This window comes from Scomber scombrus, chromosome 3, assembly GCF_963691925.1.
Source record: "Scomber scombrus chromosome 3, fScoSco1.1, whole genome shotgun sequence".
NCBI lineage: Eukaryota > Metazoa > Chordata > Actinopteri > Scombriformes > Scombridae > Scomber > Scomber scombrus.
This window is the reverse complement of record NC_084972.1, coordinates 35,617,118-35,632,117: the sequence shown is the minus strand read 5'-3', so window position 1 is coordinate 35,632,117 and position 15,000 is coordinate 35,617,118. Positions and strand designations below refer to the sequence as shown.

The following is a 15,000-nucleotide window of genomic DNA, read 5'->3' as shown; positions in this document are numbered from 1 at the left end:
ATTTTTTTTCTCTGACAGTAAAAAACAGAGTTTGTCCTTTTTGATTGGCTGTGACTCTCTGTGATTGGCTGTGACTCTCTGTGATTGGCTGTGACTCTCTGTGATTGGCTGTGACTCTCTGTGATTGGCTGTGACTCTCTCTGATTGGCTGTGACTCTCTCTGATTGGCTGTGACTCTCTGTGATTGGCTGTGACTCTCTGTGATTGGCTGTGACTCTCTCTGATTGGCTGTGACTCTCTGTGATTGGCTGTGACTCTCTGTGATTGGCTGTGACTCTCTGATTGGCTGTGACTCTCTGATTGGCTGTGACTCTCTCTGATTGGCTGTGACTCTCTCTGATTGGCTGTGACTCTCTGTGATTGGCTGTGACTCTCTGTGATTGGCTGTGACTCTCTCTGATTGGCTGTGACTCTCTGTGATTGGCTGTGACTCTCTGTGATTGGCTGTGACTCTCTCTGATTGGCTGTGACTCTCTGTGATTGGCTGTGACTCTCTGTGATTGGCTGTGACTCTCTGTGATTGGCTGTGACTCTCTGTGATTGGCTGTGTCTCTCTGTGGCTCTCTTTGATTGGCTGACAGACTCAGACTCACCCTGCTTCTCGTGCAGCACCTCTAGAGGCAGCAGGACTCCGTCGTCTTCGTCTCTGTAGCCGTAGTACTCCGCGTCCACTTCCTTCATCAGTTCACCCCTCGTCTTCCTCAGCGCCGGGGTAGCTGGGAGTCACATGACCGATGAGGACCAATGATCAGACAGTAAAGTGTGACATCACAGAAGAAGTAAAGAGTTACGTACGTTCCTTCTCAAACAGCTCTCGGACTCCCGGCAGATCTCTGGCCGCTCCGAAGTATTTATAACCTCGATTCCCGGGAACCTCCTTCCCCTCGTGGTCCAACATCCTGGGACCCACACGCTGACACACACACACAGCTGATCAATCACTGATCAATACCACACACAGCTGATCAATCACTGATCAATACCACACACAGCTGATCAATCACTGATCAATACCACACACAGCTGATCAACAGTATTGATCGGGGACTCACTGCGTAGTCCGGTCCTCCGAGCTCTTTGATCCGAACCTCCCAGTGACCTTTCTCTCTCAGCAGCTTGTTGATCTCATCATTTAGATCCCGAATCTTAAACTCTCCCAGACCAGCTGCAGACAGACAGGTAGAGAGACAGGTAGAGAGAGAGACAGACAGGTAGAGAGACAGGTAGACAGGTAGAGAGACAGACAGACAGGTAGAGAGACAGGTAGACAGGTAGAGAGACAGACAGGTAGAGAGACAGACAGGTAGAGAGACAGACAGGTAGAGAGACAGGTAGAGAGACAGGTAGACAGGTAGAGAGACAGACAGGTAGAGAGACAGGTAGGCAGGTAGAGAGACAGGTAGACAGGTAGAGAGACAGGTAGAGAGAGAGACAGGTAGACAGACAGACAGGTAGAGAGAGAGACAGACAGACAGGTAGAGAGACAGGTAGACAGGTAGAGAGACAGGTAGAGAGAGAGATAGGTAGACAGACAGACAGGTAGAGAGACAGACAGACAGGTAGACAGACAGACAGACAGGTAGAGAGACCGGTAGAGAGAGAGACAGGTAGACAGACAGACAGGTAGAGAGAGAGACAGACAGACAGGTAGAGAGACAGGTAGACAGACAGACAGACAGACAGACAGACAGAGAGACAGACAGGTAGAGAGAGAGACAGGTAGACAGACAGACAGGTAGACAGACAGACAGACAGGTAGACAGACAGGTAGACAGACAGAGAGACAGACAGGTAGAGAGACAGACAGGTAGACAGACAGTATTTGTAAACCGTTGTCATGTTTTTATTATTATGATGACATCATCAGTGTGCGTCAGATTAGACTCACCGTTCTGGATCTGAGCCACTTTCTTAGAGATCTCACTGATGATCTGTAACACACACACACACATATACACACACACACACACACACACACACACACACACACACACATATACACACACACACATATATACACACACACACACACACACACACACATACACACACACACACACTGAAGTTTATTCAAACAATGATGACAGTCAGATATCCTCCAATCAGATTGATTCATTTCTTACCTGTCGTCTCCATTTCTCTGCTTTAGGAAGTTCACTGCACTCTGATGCCAAGAAAGGTCTCCTCTCCTGCAGACAGACAGGTAGAGAGACAGACAGGTCAGAGAGAGAGACACAGACAGGTCAGTGAGAGAGAGAGACAGACAGGTAGAGAGACAAACAGGTCAGTGAAAGAGAGACAGACAGGTCAGAGAGAGAGAGACAGACAGGTCAGTGAGAGAGAGACAGACAGGTCAGTGAGAGAGAGAGAGAGACAGGTAGAGAGAGACAGACAGGTCAGTGAGAGAGACAGACAGGTCAGAGAGAGAGAGACAGACAGGTCAGAGAGAGAGAAACAGACAGGTCAGTGAGAGAGAGAGAGACAGGTAGAGAGAGAGAGACAGGTAGAGAGAGAGACAGACAGGTCAGTGAGAGAGAGACAGACAGGTAGAGAGAGAGAGAGACAGGTTCAGGTTACCTACCCTAACTTTTCCTTCCTCCAGCTGAGCCTGTCTGAACCGGGCCAGAGCCGTCCTGTGAGACCCAGAGAGAGACTGTTAGAGAACCACAGAGAACCCAACAGAACCATAGAGAACCCAACAGAACTACAGAGAACCCAACAGATCTACAGAGAACCCAACAGAACCACAGAGAACCCAACAGAACTACTTAGAACCCAACAGAACCATAGAGAACCCAACAGAACCACAGAGAACCCAACAGAACTACTCAGAAATGTAAATAAATGATATAAATATACTCACATGGCTTTCTCTGCATTTCGAGCCTGTAGAAAGAAAAACAAACATTTGAGTTTAATTCATTCAGAGTTTAATATTAAATAATCAAATCACACTGTAACACCTGGGGACCAATCACACTGTAACACCTGGGGACCAAACACACTGTAACACCTGGGAACCAATCACACTGTAACACCTGGTGACCAATCACACTGTTACACCTGGGAACCAATCACACTGTAACACCTGGGGACCAAACACACTGTAACACCTGGGAACCAATCACACTGTAACACCTGGGGACCAATCACACTGTAACACCTGGTGACCAATCACACTGTTACACCTGGGGACCGAACACCTGGGAACCAATCACACTGTAACACCTGGTGACCTAACACCTGGGAACCAATCACACTGTAACACCTGGGAACCAATCACACTGTAACACCTGGGAACCAATCACACGGTAACACCTGGTGACCAATCACACTGTAACACCTGGTGACCTAACACCTGGAAACCAATCACACTGTAACACCTGGGAACCAATCACACGGTAACACCTGGGAACCAATCACACGGTAACACCTGGGAACCAAACACACTGTAACACCTGGTGACCAATCACACTGTAACACCTGGGGACCAAAGACACTGTAACACCTGGTGACCAATCACACTAACACCTGGGAACCAATCACACTGTAACACTTGGTGACCAAACACACTGTAACACCTGGGAACCAATCACACTGTAACACCTGGGGACCAAACACACTAACACCTAGGAACCAATCACACTGTAACACCTGGGAACCTAACACCTGGTGACCAAACACACTGTAACACCTGGTGACCTAACACCTGGGAACCAATCACACTGTAACACCTGGTGACCAAACACACTGTAACACCAATCACACTGTAAGACCTGGTGACCAAACACACTGTAACACCTTGTGACCAATCACACGGTAACACCTGGGAACCAATCACACGGTAACACCTGGGGACCAATCACACTGTAACACCTGGTGACCAAACACACTGTAACACCTGGTGACCAAACACACTGTAACACCAATCACACTGTAACACCTGATGACCAATCACACTGTAACACCAATCACACTGTAACACCTGGTGACCAAACACACTGTAACACCTGGTGACCTAACACCTGGGAACCAATCACACTGTAACACCTGGTGACCAAACACACTGTAACACCAATCACACTGTAACACCTGGTGACCAAACACACTGTAACACCTTGTGACCTAACACCTGGGAACCAAACACACTGTAACACCTGGTGACCAATCACACGGTAACACCTGGGAACCAATCACACTGTAACACCTGGTGACCAAACAAACTGTAACACCTGGGGACCAATCACACTGTAACACCTGGTGACCAATCACTGTAACACCTGATGACCAATCACATTGTAACACCTGGTGACCAAACACACTGTAACACCAATCACACTGTAACACCTGGTGACCAAACACACTGTAACACCTGATGACCAATCACATTGTAACACCTGGGGACCAAACACACTGTAACACCTGGGGACCAATCACACTGTAACACCTGGTGACCAATCACTGTAACACTTGATGACCAAACACACCGTAACACCTGGGGACCAATCACACTGTTACACCTGGTGACCGAACACACTGTAACACCAATCACACTGTAACACCTGGTGACCAAACACACTGTAACACCTTGTGACCTAACACCTGGGAACCAAACACACTGTAACACCTGGTGACCAATCACACTGTAACACCTGGGAACCAATCACACTGTTACACCTGGGAACCAAACACACTGTAACACCTGGTGACCAAACACACGGTAACACCTAGTGACCAAACACACTGTAACACCTGGGGACCAATCACTGTAACACTTGATGACCAAACACACAGTAACACCTGATGACCAATCACATTGTAACACCTGGTGACCAAACACACTGTAACACCAATCACACTGTAACACCTGGTGACCAAACACACTGTAACACCTGGTGACCAAACACACTGTAACACCTGATGACCAAACACACTGTAACACCTGGTGACCAATCACTGTAACACTTGATGACCAAACACACCGTAACACCTGGTGACCAATCACACTGTAACACCTGATGACCAATCACATTGTAACACCTGGGAACCAAGCACACTGTAACACCTGGTGACCAATCACACTGTAACACCTGGTGACCAAACACACTGTAACACCTGGGGACCAAACACACTGTAACACCAATCACATTGTAACACCTGGTGACCAAACACACTGTAACACCTGGGGACCAAACACACTGTAACACCAATCACACTGTAACACCTGGTGACCAATCACACTGTAACACCTGGGGACCAAACACACTGTAACACCTGGTGACCAATCACTGTAACACTTGATGACCAAACACACCGTAACACCTGGTGACCAATCACACTGTAACACCTGATGACCAATCACATTGTAACACCTGGGAACCAAGCACACTGTAACACCTGGTGACCAAACACACTGTAACACCAATCACACTGTAACACCTGATGACCAATCACATTGTAACACCTGGTGACCAAACACACTGTAACACCTGGGGACCAAACACACTGTAACACCAATCACACTGTAACACCTGGTGACCAATCACACTGTAACACCTGGGGACCAATCACACTGTAACACCTGGGGACCAATCACACTGTAACACCTGGGGACCAATCACACTGTAACACCTGGGGACCAATCACTGTAACACTTGATGACCAAACACACCGTAACACCTGGTGACCAAACACACTGTAACACCTGGGGACCAATCACACTGTAACACCAATCACACTGTTACACTTGGTGACCAATCACTGTAACACCTGGTGACCAAACACACTGTAACACCTGATGACCAATCACATTGTAACACTTAATGACCAATCACACTGTAACACCCGGTGACCAATCACACTGTAACACCTTCGGGACTTTTTGGACATTTTCTCAGTTTTACAGTCTAAAACAAACTTGTATCTACTGAGCGGATCCGTTAGCTTCCAGCTAAAGCTAAAGCTAACAGGTTAGCATGCTCACTCACCATGTCTCTGTGTTACTTCCTGCGGTCCTGCTTTGTGTTACTTTTGCTCCTTTTTGGGTTTTTAAGAAGAGTTTTTCAGCCTCACACGAAACAAACACGCCGACACACACCGGAAGCACTACTTCGAAATTTTCTACGGTTTCCGGTCCCCGCGTTGACGTCACTGCCCCGTGTTCTTGTGTCTCTTTAAACGTGTTTACCGCCACCTGCTGGTCGGAGTGTGCAGCTTCATCTCAATACTGATTAATACAGATTAATAACACTGATCATTGATACTGATTAAATTAAATGTTCTACAGTATTAATGTTCTACAGTATAAGTGTTCTACAGTATAAGTGTTCTACAGTATTAATGTTCTACAGTATTAATGTTCTACAGTATTAATGTTCTACAGTATAAATGTTCTACAGTATAAATGTTCTACAGTATTAATGTTCTACAGTATTAATGTTCTACAGTATTAATGTTCTACAGTATAAGTGTTCTACAGTATTAATGTTCTACAGTATAAGTGTTCTACAGTATTAATGTTCTACAGTATAAATGTTCTACAGTATTAATGTTCTACAGTATAAATGTTCTACAGTATTAATGTTCTAATGTTCTACAGTATTAATGTTCTACAGTATTAATGTTCTACAGTATAAATGTTCTTCTTCCAGGTTTGTATTTGCAGGGTAAAGTTAAAGTCTCAGTACAATCAAACATTTACAGCTCAGATATTGTACAAACATAACATTTGGATTTTTTGTTTTGTTTTTTTTGTGTCTTAACTTCTTCAGATGCTTTTAATATAATATGATATGATGTATTATATATATTATATATAATATATAATATATACATGTTATGTTATTATATGATGTATTATATATATTATATATAATATATAATATATACATGTTATGTTATTATATGATGTATTATATATATTATATTATATATATAATATATACATGTTATGTTATTATATGATGTATCGGTGCTCTGTGGAGCAGCTCGCGGCTCTGAGCGGCTGCAGAGTGTCTCCTCCGGGCTGAGCTGTGTGCACCGGGAGAACCGGGAGAACCGGGCTGTTAACGGGCCCAGCGGCGTCACTGTGTCCGCTAGCATGCTAGCAGGTTAGCATGCTAGCAGGTTAGCATGTGTTCCACAGCGGATAAACTGCGGGAGACTGTCCGCTCAGAGGAGTCAGCGCGGCGCCGCGGAGAGGAATAACACACACACACACACACACACACATACACACACACACACACACACACACATACACACACACACACACACACACACACACACACACAGTAACACAGTAACACACACACACACACACACACACACACACAGTAACACAGTAACACACACACACAGTAACACACACACACACACACACACAGTAACACACACACACACACACACACAGTAACACACACACACACACACACACACACACAGTAACACACACACACAGTAACACACACACACACATATATACACACACACACACATATATAAACACACACACAGTAACACACACACACATATATAAACACACAGTAACACACACACACACACATATATACACACACACACAGTAACACACACACACACATATATATACACACACAGTAACACATACACAGTAACACACACACACAGTAACACACAGTAACACACACACCCAGTAACACACACAGTAACACACACACACACAGTAACACACACACACAGTAACACACAGTAACACACACACCCAGTAACACACACAGTAACACACACACACACAGTAACACACACACACACAGTAACACACAGTAACACAGTAACACACAGTAACACACACACACAGTGATGGTCGGTGGGTTTGATTCGTGTCACTCTGGTTATTTTTCTTCTGCGTCACAATCAATGCAAATCATTAATGAAACTTTAATGAGAGACAGGAAGTGGGGGCGGGGCATGAACAGAGACAGGAAGTGGGGGCGGGGCATGAACGGAGACAGGAAGTGGGGGCGGGGCATGAACAGAGACAGGAAGTGGGGGCGGGGCATGAACAGATACAGGAAGTGGGGGCGGGGCATGAACAGAGACAGGAAGTGGGGGCGGGGTATGAACAGAGACAGGAAGTGGGGGCGGGGCCTCTGTGAGCAGCAGGTTTATGGATCACTGATTATTAACTGAGATCTGGAAACTGACAAAGGTCACATCGACTGAAACGGCTGAAACTAAACCGTCTGAGAATACACCAACAAACAGCTGCAGGTGGAGAACAGGTGGAGAACAGGTGCTGGACAGGTGGAGAACAGGTGGAGGACAGGTGGAGAACAGGTGGAGGACAGGTGGAGAACAGGTGCTGGACAGGTGGAGAACAGGTGGAGAACAGGTGCTGGACAGGTGGAGAACAGGTGCTGGACAGGTGGAGAACAGGTGCTGGACAGGTGGAGGACAGGTGGAGGACAGGTGGAGAACAGGTGGAGAACAGGTGCTGGACAGGTGGAGAACAGGTGCTGGACAGGTGGAGAACAGGTGCTGGACAGGTGGAGGACAGGTGGAGAACAGGTGGAGGACAGGTGGAGAACAGGTGGAGAACAGGTGGAGAACAGGTGGAGAACAGGTGCTGGACAGGTGGAGAACAGGTGGAGAACAGGTGGAGGACAGGTGGAGGACAGGTGGAGAACAGGTGGAGAACAGGTGGAGAACAGGTGGAGAACAGGTGGAGAACAGACAGAAAGAAGAAGTAACACCTTCACCTGAGCCGAGGAGGAAACAGAAACACACACGGTGAGTTTCTGTAAACACCTGTACACATCTGTACACACCTGTACACATCTGTACACACCTGTAAACATCTGTACACATCTGTACACATCTGTACACACCTGTACACACCTGTAAACATCTGTACACATCTGTACACATCTGTACACACCTGTAAACATCTGTACACATCTGTACACATCTGTACACACATGTACACACCTGTACACATCTGTACACACCTGTACACATCTGTACACACCTGTAAACATCTGTACACATCTGTACACACCTGTAAACATCTGTACACACATGTACACATCTGTACACATCTGTACACACCTGTACACACCTGTAAACATCTGTACACACCTGTACACATCTGTACACATCTGTACACACCTGTACACACCTGTAAACATCTGTACACATCTGTACACATCTGTACACACCTGTACACACCTGTAAACATCTGTACACACCTGTACACATCTGTACACATCTGTACACACCTGTACACACCTGTAAACATCTGTACACATCTGTACACACATGTACACACCTGTAAACATCTGTACACACCTGTACACACCTGTACACATCTGTACACACCTGTAAACATCTGTACACATCTGTACACACCTGTACACATCTGTACACATCTGTACACATCTGTACACACCTGTACACATCTGTACACACCTGTACACATCTGTACACACCTGTACACAACTGTACACATCTGTACACACCTGTAAACATCTGTACACACATGTACACATCTGTACACATCTGTACACACATGTACACACCTGTACACACCTGTACACATCTGTACACACCTGTAAACATCTGTACACATCTGTACACACCTGTAAACATCTGTACACATCTGTAAACACCTGTACACACCTGTACACACCTGTAAACATCTGTAAACACCTGTACACACCTGTAAACATCTGTAAACACCTGTAAACATCTGTAAACACCTGTACACACCTGTAAACACCTGTAAACATCTGTAAACACCTGTACACACCTGTAAACATCTGTAAACACCTGTAAACATCTGTAAACACCTGTACACACCTGTACACACCTGTACACACCTGTAAACATCTGTAAACACCTGTACACATCTGTAAACACCTGTACACACCTGTACACACCTGTACACACCTGTACACATCTGTACACACCTGTAAACATCTGTACACATCTGTACACACCTGTAAACATCTGTAAACACCTGTACACACCTGTACACATCTGTACACACCTGTAAACATCTGTACACATCTGTACACACCTGTAAACATCTGTACACATCTGTAAACACCTGTACACACCTGTACACACCTGTAAACATCTGTACACACCTGTAAACATCTGTAAACACCTGTAAACATCTGTAAACACCTGTACACACCTGTACACACCTGTACACATCTGTACACACCTGTAAACATCTGTACACATCTGTACACACCTGTAAACATCTGTAAACACCTGTACACACCTGTACACATCTGTACACACCTGTAAACATCTGTACACATCTGTACACACCTGTAAACATCTGTACACATCTGTAAACACTTGTACACACCTGTACACACCTGTAAACATCTGTAAACACCTGTACACACCTGTAAACATCTGTAAACACCTGTAAACATCTGTAAACACCTGTACACACCTGTAAACACCTGTAAACATCTGTAAACACCTGTACACACCTGTAAACATCTGTAAACACCTGTAAACATCTGTAAACACCTGTACACACCTGTAAACATCTGTAAACACCTGTAAACACCTGTACACACCTGTACACACCTGTAAACATCTGTAAACACCTGTACACACCTGTAAACACCTGTACACACCTGTACACACCTGTACACACCTGTAAACATCTGTAAACACCTGTAAACATCTGTAAACACCTGTACACACCTGTAAACATCTGTAAACACCTGTAAACATCTGTAAACACCTGTACACACCTGTAAACATCTGTAAACACCTGTAAACACCTGTACACACCTGTACACACCTGTACACACCTGTAAACATCTGTAAACACCTGTACACACCTGTAAACACCTGTACACACCTGTACACACCTGTAAACACCTGTAAACATCTGTAAACACCTGTACACACCCGTAAACATCTGTAAACACCTGTAAACATCTGTAAACACCTGTACACACCTGTACACACCTGTAAACATCTGTAAACACCTGTACACACCTGTAAACACCTGTACACACCTGTACACACCTGTACACACCTGTAAACATCTGTAAACACCTGTAAACATCTGTAAACACCTGTCCGCAGGTTATTCTGCAGCCATGTTGGGACGAACAGGAACTTTGGGTGGACGTTGCAGGTTTGAGCTCCAGCTGTGCCGCTCCTTCTCCCCTCCCCCCCCTGAACTACGTTACCCAGCAGGCAGCGGGGGCAGGAAGTACAGGATTGGGCAGGAGGCGGGACAGATGAGTTCAGCTCAGATCAACCACATCTTAAAGGTGTCTGCTCCTCTGTCTCCTCCTCTGTCTGCTCCTCTGTCTGTTCCTCTGACTCCTCCTCTGACTCCTCCTCTGCTCCTCTGTCTCCTCCTCTGTCTCCTCCTCTGTCTCCTCCTCTGTCTGCTCCTCTGCTCCTCTGTCTCCTCCTCTCCTCCTCCTCTGCTCCTCCTCTGCTCCTCTGTCTGCTCCTCTGTCTGCTCCTCTGTCTCATCCTCTGTTTCCTCCTCTGTCTGCTCCTCTGCTCCTCTGTCTGCTCCTCTGTCTGCTCCTCTGCTCCTCTGTCTGCTCCTCTGCTCCTCTGTCTGCTCCTCTGTCTCATCCTTCCATCTTCTGTTTCCAGGCCAACGAGTACAGCCACATCCTCCCCAGAGGCCCGGCGTCCCACGGTGTTCTTGGTTTCCATAGCAACATGTTACCGTCCAACCATCCCGGTGAGGACCGTCGCAGCAGCGCCACCTGCCTGCCGGGCCGCGGCGGGCTGCTGTTTGGTGTGTTTGACGGTCATGCGGGCGCAGCGTGCGCCGACGCCGTCAGTCAGAGGCTCTTCTACTACATCACCGTGGCAACGCTGCCGCTGAGGATGCTGGTGGAGCTGGAACGGGCGGTGGAGGAGGACCGGCCCGTCCCCCCCCTGCTGGAGTGGCACAAACACCCACAAGACCACAGCTGCCCCGACGGGGGGGCAGACTCCTTCCACAGCCTCCGAAACTACTGGCAGGAGAGACTGCAGGGGGAGGAGGAGGAGGAGGAGCAGGTAATTAAACCAATAAACTACCTGGGGGGGGGGGGGCATCACAGGTCCTCTCTTACTATCTCTCTGCTCTGATTGGCTGCAGGATGGCGACAGGTTGAGTTCAGCGCTGGTCAACGCTTTCCGGCGACTCGACTACGACCTTTCTGTGGAGGCGCAGGTCCACCTGTCCTCATCCAGGTGATTCATTCCACATGCTGTTGCTAGGTGTTGTTGCTAGGTGTTGTTGCTAGGTGTTGTAGCTAGGTGTTGTAGCCAGGTGTTGTAGCCAGGTGTTGTTGCTAGGTGTTGTAGCCAGGTGTTGTTGCTAGGTGTTGTTGCTAGGTGTTGTTGCTAGGTGTTGTTGCTAGGTGTTGTTGCTAGGTGCCTCATGATCATCTGGTTTAAAAATAATTAATGAATCTGTTCTTGATTAAACTGATAATTAGAATAATATAAATATTAACAGTTTGTAGATTTAAAGCTTGTTTCTGTGCACAGACGCGTGTCCCTCCCTGGGGAAACGGCGCCTCTGTCCTGCCCCCTGCGGGTGGCGCTGTCCGGCTGCACCGCCTGCGTCGCCCACATCTCCAACGGCATCCTGCACGTGTCCAACCTGGGGGACAGCCGGGCCGTGCTGGGCGTCCAGGATCCGGACGGGCGCTGGTCTGCGGTCAGTCTCACCAACGACCACAACGCAGAGAACCCAGACGAGCTGCAAAGGATTCTGGGAGAGCATCCGCCGTCGGAGCTGCGGACGGCGGTCCGCCACGACCGGCTGCTGGGTCTGCTGCTGCCCTTCAGGGCCTTCGGAGACGTCCGCTTCAAATGGAGCCCGGAGATGCTGAGTCGAGTCTACGAAACCCGACCGGACGTCCTGTCTGCGGTCAGCGATGCGGTCCGGACGCTGCCGCCGCACTACCTGACCCCCCCGTACCTCAGCGCCCTGCCGGAGGTCACACGCCACCGCATCACGCCTGCTGACAAGTTCCTGGTCCTGGCAACCGACGGACTCTGGGAGCTGATGCACCGACAGACGGTCGTCCAGCTGGTTGGACAACAGCTGACAGGTCAGTGATGTCACTGTGATGTCATAGGGTGGAGGTTTCTGGAGGTTTCTGGAGGTTTCTGGAGGTTTCTGGAGGTTTTTGGGGTTTCTGGAACTACTTTACTTCAAAGATCTGAATAAAGTCAAAGCTGCAACAACACTTGCAGTAAAGTTCATGTCGACGTGTTTTGATGAAACGCGTTGACAGTGAACTTTGGCTTTCTGAGAGGAGCTGAAAGCTGTTGGTGTTTCTGCAGGTCTTCAGCAGCAGAGACCCATAATTCCCGGCGTGGGCGCGACGCTGGGCGGCTTGCAGCGCTTCCTGCTGGAGAGGAAGGGGCGGGTCCTGTCGGTGCTGGAGGACCTGAACGCCACCACCCACCTGCTCCGTCACGCCCTGGGAGACGACGGCTACGGAGCGGTGGCGCCAAACCGCCTCACCAAGATGCTGAGTCTGCCGGCGGATCTGGCGAGGAGATACCGCGATGACATCACCATCACTGTGGTCCACCTGAACGAGCCCGACCTTTAACCGCTCAGCTAACCATCACCTAGAAGACCGATTACTGACTGCTTTGCTCTTTGTCTCCTGAGATGTAAATAAATAAACTTTTGGTTTAGATGCATCGTTCCAATAATAAAGTTCATGTTTTAATAAGTTAGTGATGAGATCAGCTGATTAAACATTGAACCAGGAATGTTAAAAGAAAAATTATTTGTTATATTGTGATATGAGTCATGTAAATGGATCAGTTATAATAAGTGTTGGTAAGATGATGAATTCATGAATCAGTTAAACTAGTTTTAAAAGCAGCATCAGGTTTGTTAAAATGTACATTTAGTATTTTTGTTGGTTTTATAGGAGATAAATTCAGACTGAACTCAGCGGCTCCGCAGCAAGACATCATGGACGTCCGAGTTACGCCCAGTTCAATATAATCAATATATTAAATAAAGATCAATAAGAGAAAACTGCATCAATGTGTAATTAAGGTTTTATTGTTTTAATAATTGTTTTATAAATGGATGAATTCAGAAAAAGACCTTAAACAGATCTTAAAAACTAGTTTTAAACGGCATCTTTTATTAGTCAGTATGAACAAGAGGAACGTGGGTCAGTGACTAATAAGTGTTGGTAAGATAATGAATTCATAAATCAGTTAAACTAGTTTTAAAAGCAGCATCAGGTTTGTTAAAATGTACATTTAGTATTTTTGTTGGTTTTATATCATTTGAAATGACATTTACACCATTTTTTACCAAAAGTAAGACTGAATGCTCCTGAAAATGTCAAATGGTGTAACCACAAAAGAATGATAAATATTACATATTTTATCACCTACAGTGTATTTAAGTGGACTTATACTAATAATGACTTCATGTAACAAAACAATAATATGAGCTGTAGTTTACACACAGACTGTGCAGACTTCCTCTCATTGAAAGGGTTTAATCTTGTTTTGTTGTTTCATCATCATAATAATAAAGAGACTGAACCATATCCTGTAAATAGACAGGGGTGTAAATAAAGATTTAGTTTAACCTGAAAATTATAACTCAAATATTCTATTAATGTCTGTTAATGATGACGAGTTAAAAAACAACCCATGTTATATTTATAGTTTACCTGGATACACCTGTAGTTTACCTGAGTGAAGAAAATGCTTTTAATTTGACACTTCCTGTCAGCAGAAGAAGACACAGCAGCTCTGAGTGATTTCAAAATAAAATTTTAATCAAATCTTAGAAAGCAGTTCAATAACCAATCAGCTGGCTCCATCTCCTGCCGGGCAGCTCACGGAGCTCAATCATTGGACAATACAAACAGGGGCGGGGCTACATAGAGGCCACGCCCACAAATGCTAATGAAACCAACGGCTGGAACCAGGAAGTAAACAGATCTGTATCGACCAACCAGGGGGGAGGATATAAAA

At 46.4% G+C, this 15,000-nt stretch overlaps 3 protein-coding genes across 6 annotated transcripts in view; 1 reads left to right on the top strand and 2 right to left on the bottom strand.

The window, feature by feature from the left end:
- Positions 1–7,101, bottom strand: part of isy1 (ISY1 splicing factor homolog) — an 8,961-nt gene extending 1,860 nt beyond the window's left edge. The window contains exons 1-9 of the mRNA XM_062415037.1: positions 7,040–7,101; positions 3,311–3,383; positions 2,864–2,886; positions 2,582–2,633; positions 2,124–2,189; positions 1,889–1,931; positions 1,053–1,165; positions 796–913; positions 594–716 (exon numbers count right to left, since the gene is read on the bottom strand). Of these exons, the coding sequence (XP_062271021.1) occupies positions 594–716; positions 796–913; positions 1,053–1,165; positions 1,889–1,931; positions 2,124–2,189; positions 2,582–2,633; positions 2,864–2,886; positions 3,311–3,383; positions 7,040–7,101 (673 nt within the window). The remainder of the gene's footprint in view (positions 1–593; positions 717–795; positions 914–1,052; positions 1,166–1,888; positions 1,932–2,123; positions 2,190–2,581; positions 2,634–2,863; positions 2,887–3,310; positions 3,384–7,039) is intronic.
- Positions 7,102–8,599: 1,498 nt separating this feature from the next.
- Positions 8,600–13,598, top strand: LOC133977607 (pyruvate dehydrogenase [acetyl-transferring]-phosphatase 1, mitochondrial-like). Its single transcript, XM_062415811.1, has 6 exons — positions 8,600–8,769; positions 11,098–11,288; positions 11,629–12,042; positions 12,125–12,219; positions 12,520–13,088; positions 13,324–13,598. The coding sequence occupies exons 2-6, from the start codon at positions 11,112–11,114 to the stop codon at positions 13,596–13,598; spliced, it is 1,530 nt and encodes a 509-aa protein (XP_062271795.1). The 5' UTR covers positions 8,600–8,769; positions 11,098–11,111.
- A 1,213-nt stretch (positions 13,599–14,811) lies between these two features.
- Positions 14,812–15,000, bottom strand: part of LOC134004835 (RNA-binding protein 39-like) — a gene marked incomplete at its 5' end in the record, with an annotated part of 12,441 nt that continues 12,252 nt past the window's right edge. For all 4 annotated transcript variants that reach the window (XM_062444235.1, XM_062444237.1, XM_062444233.1 and 1 more), the window contains 1 exon segment: positions 14,812–15,000. This exon segment is cut by the window's right edge and continues 154 nt beyond it.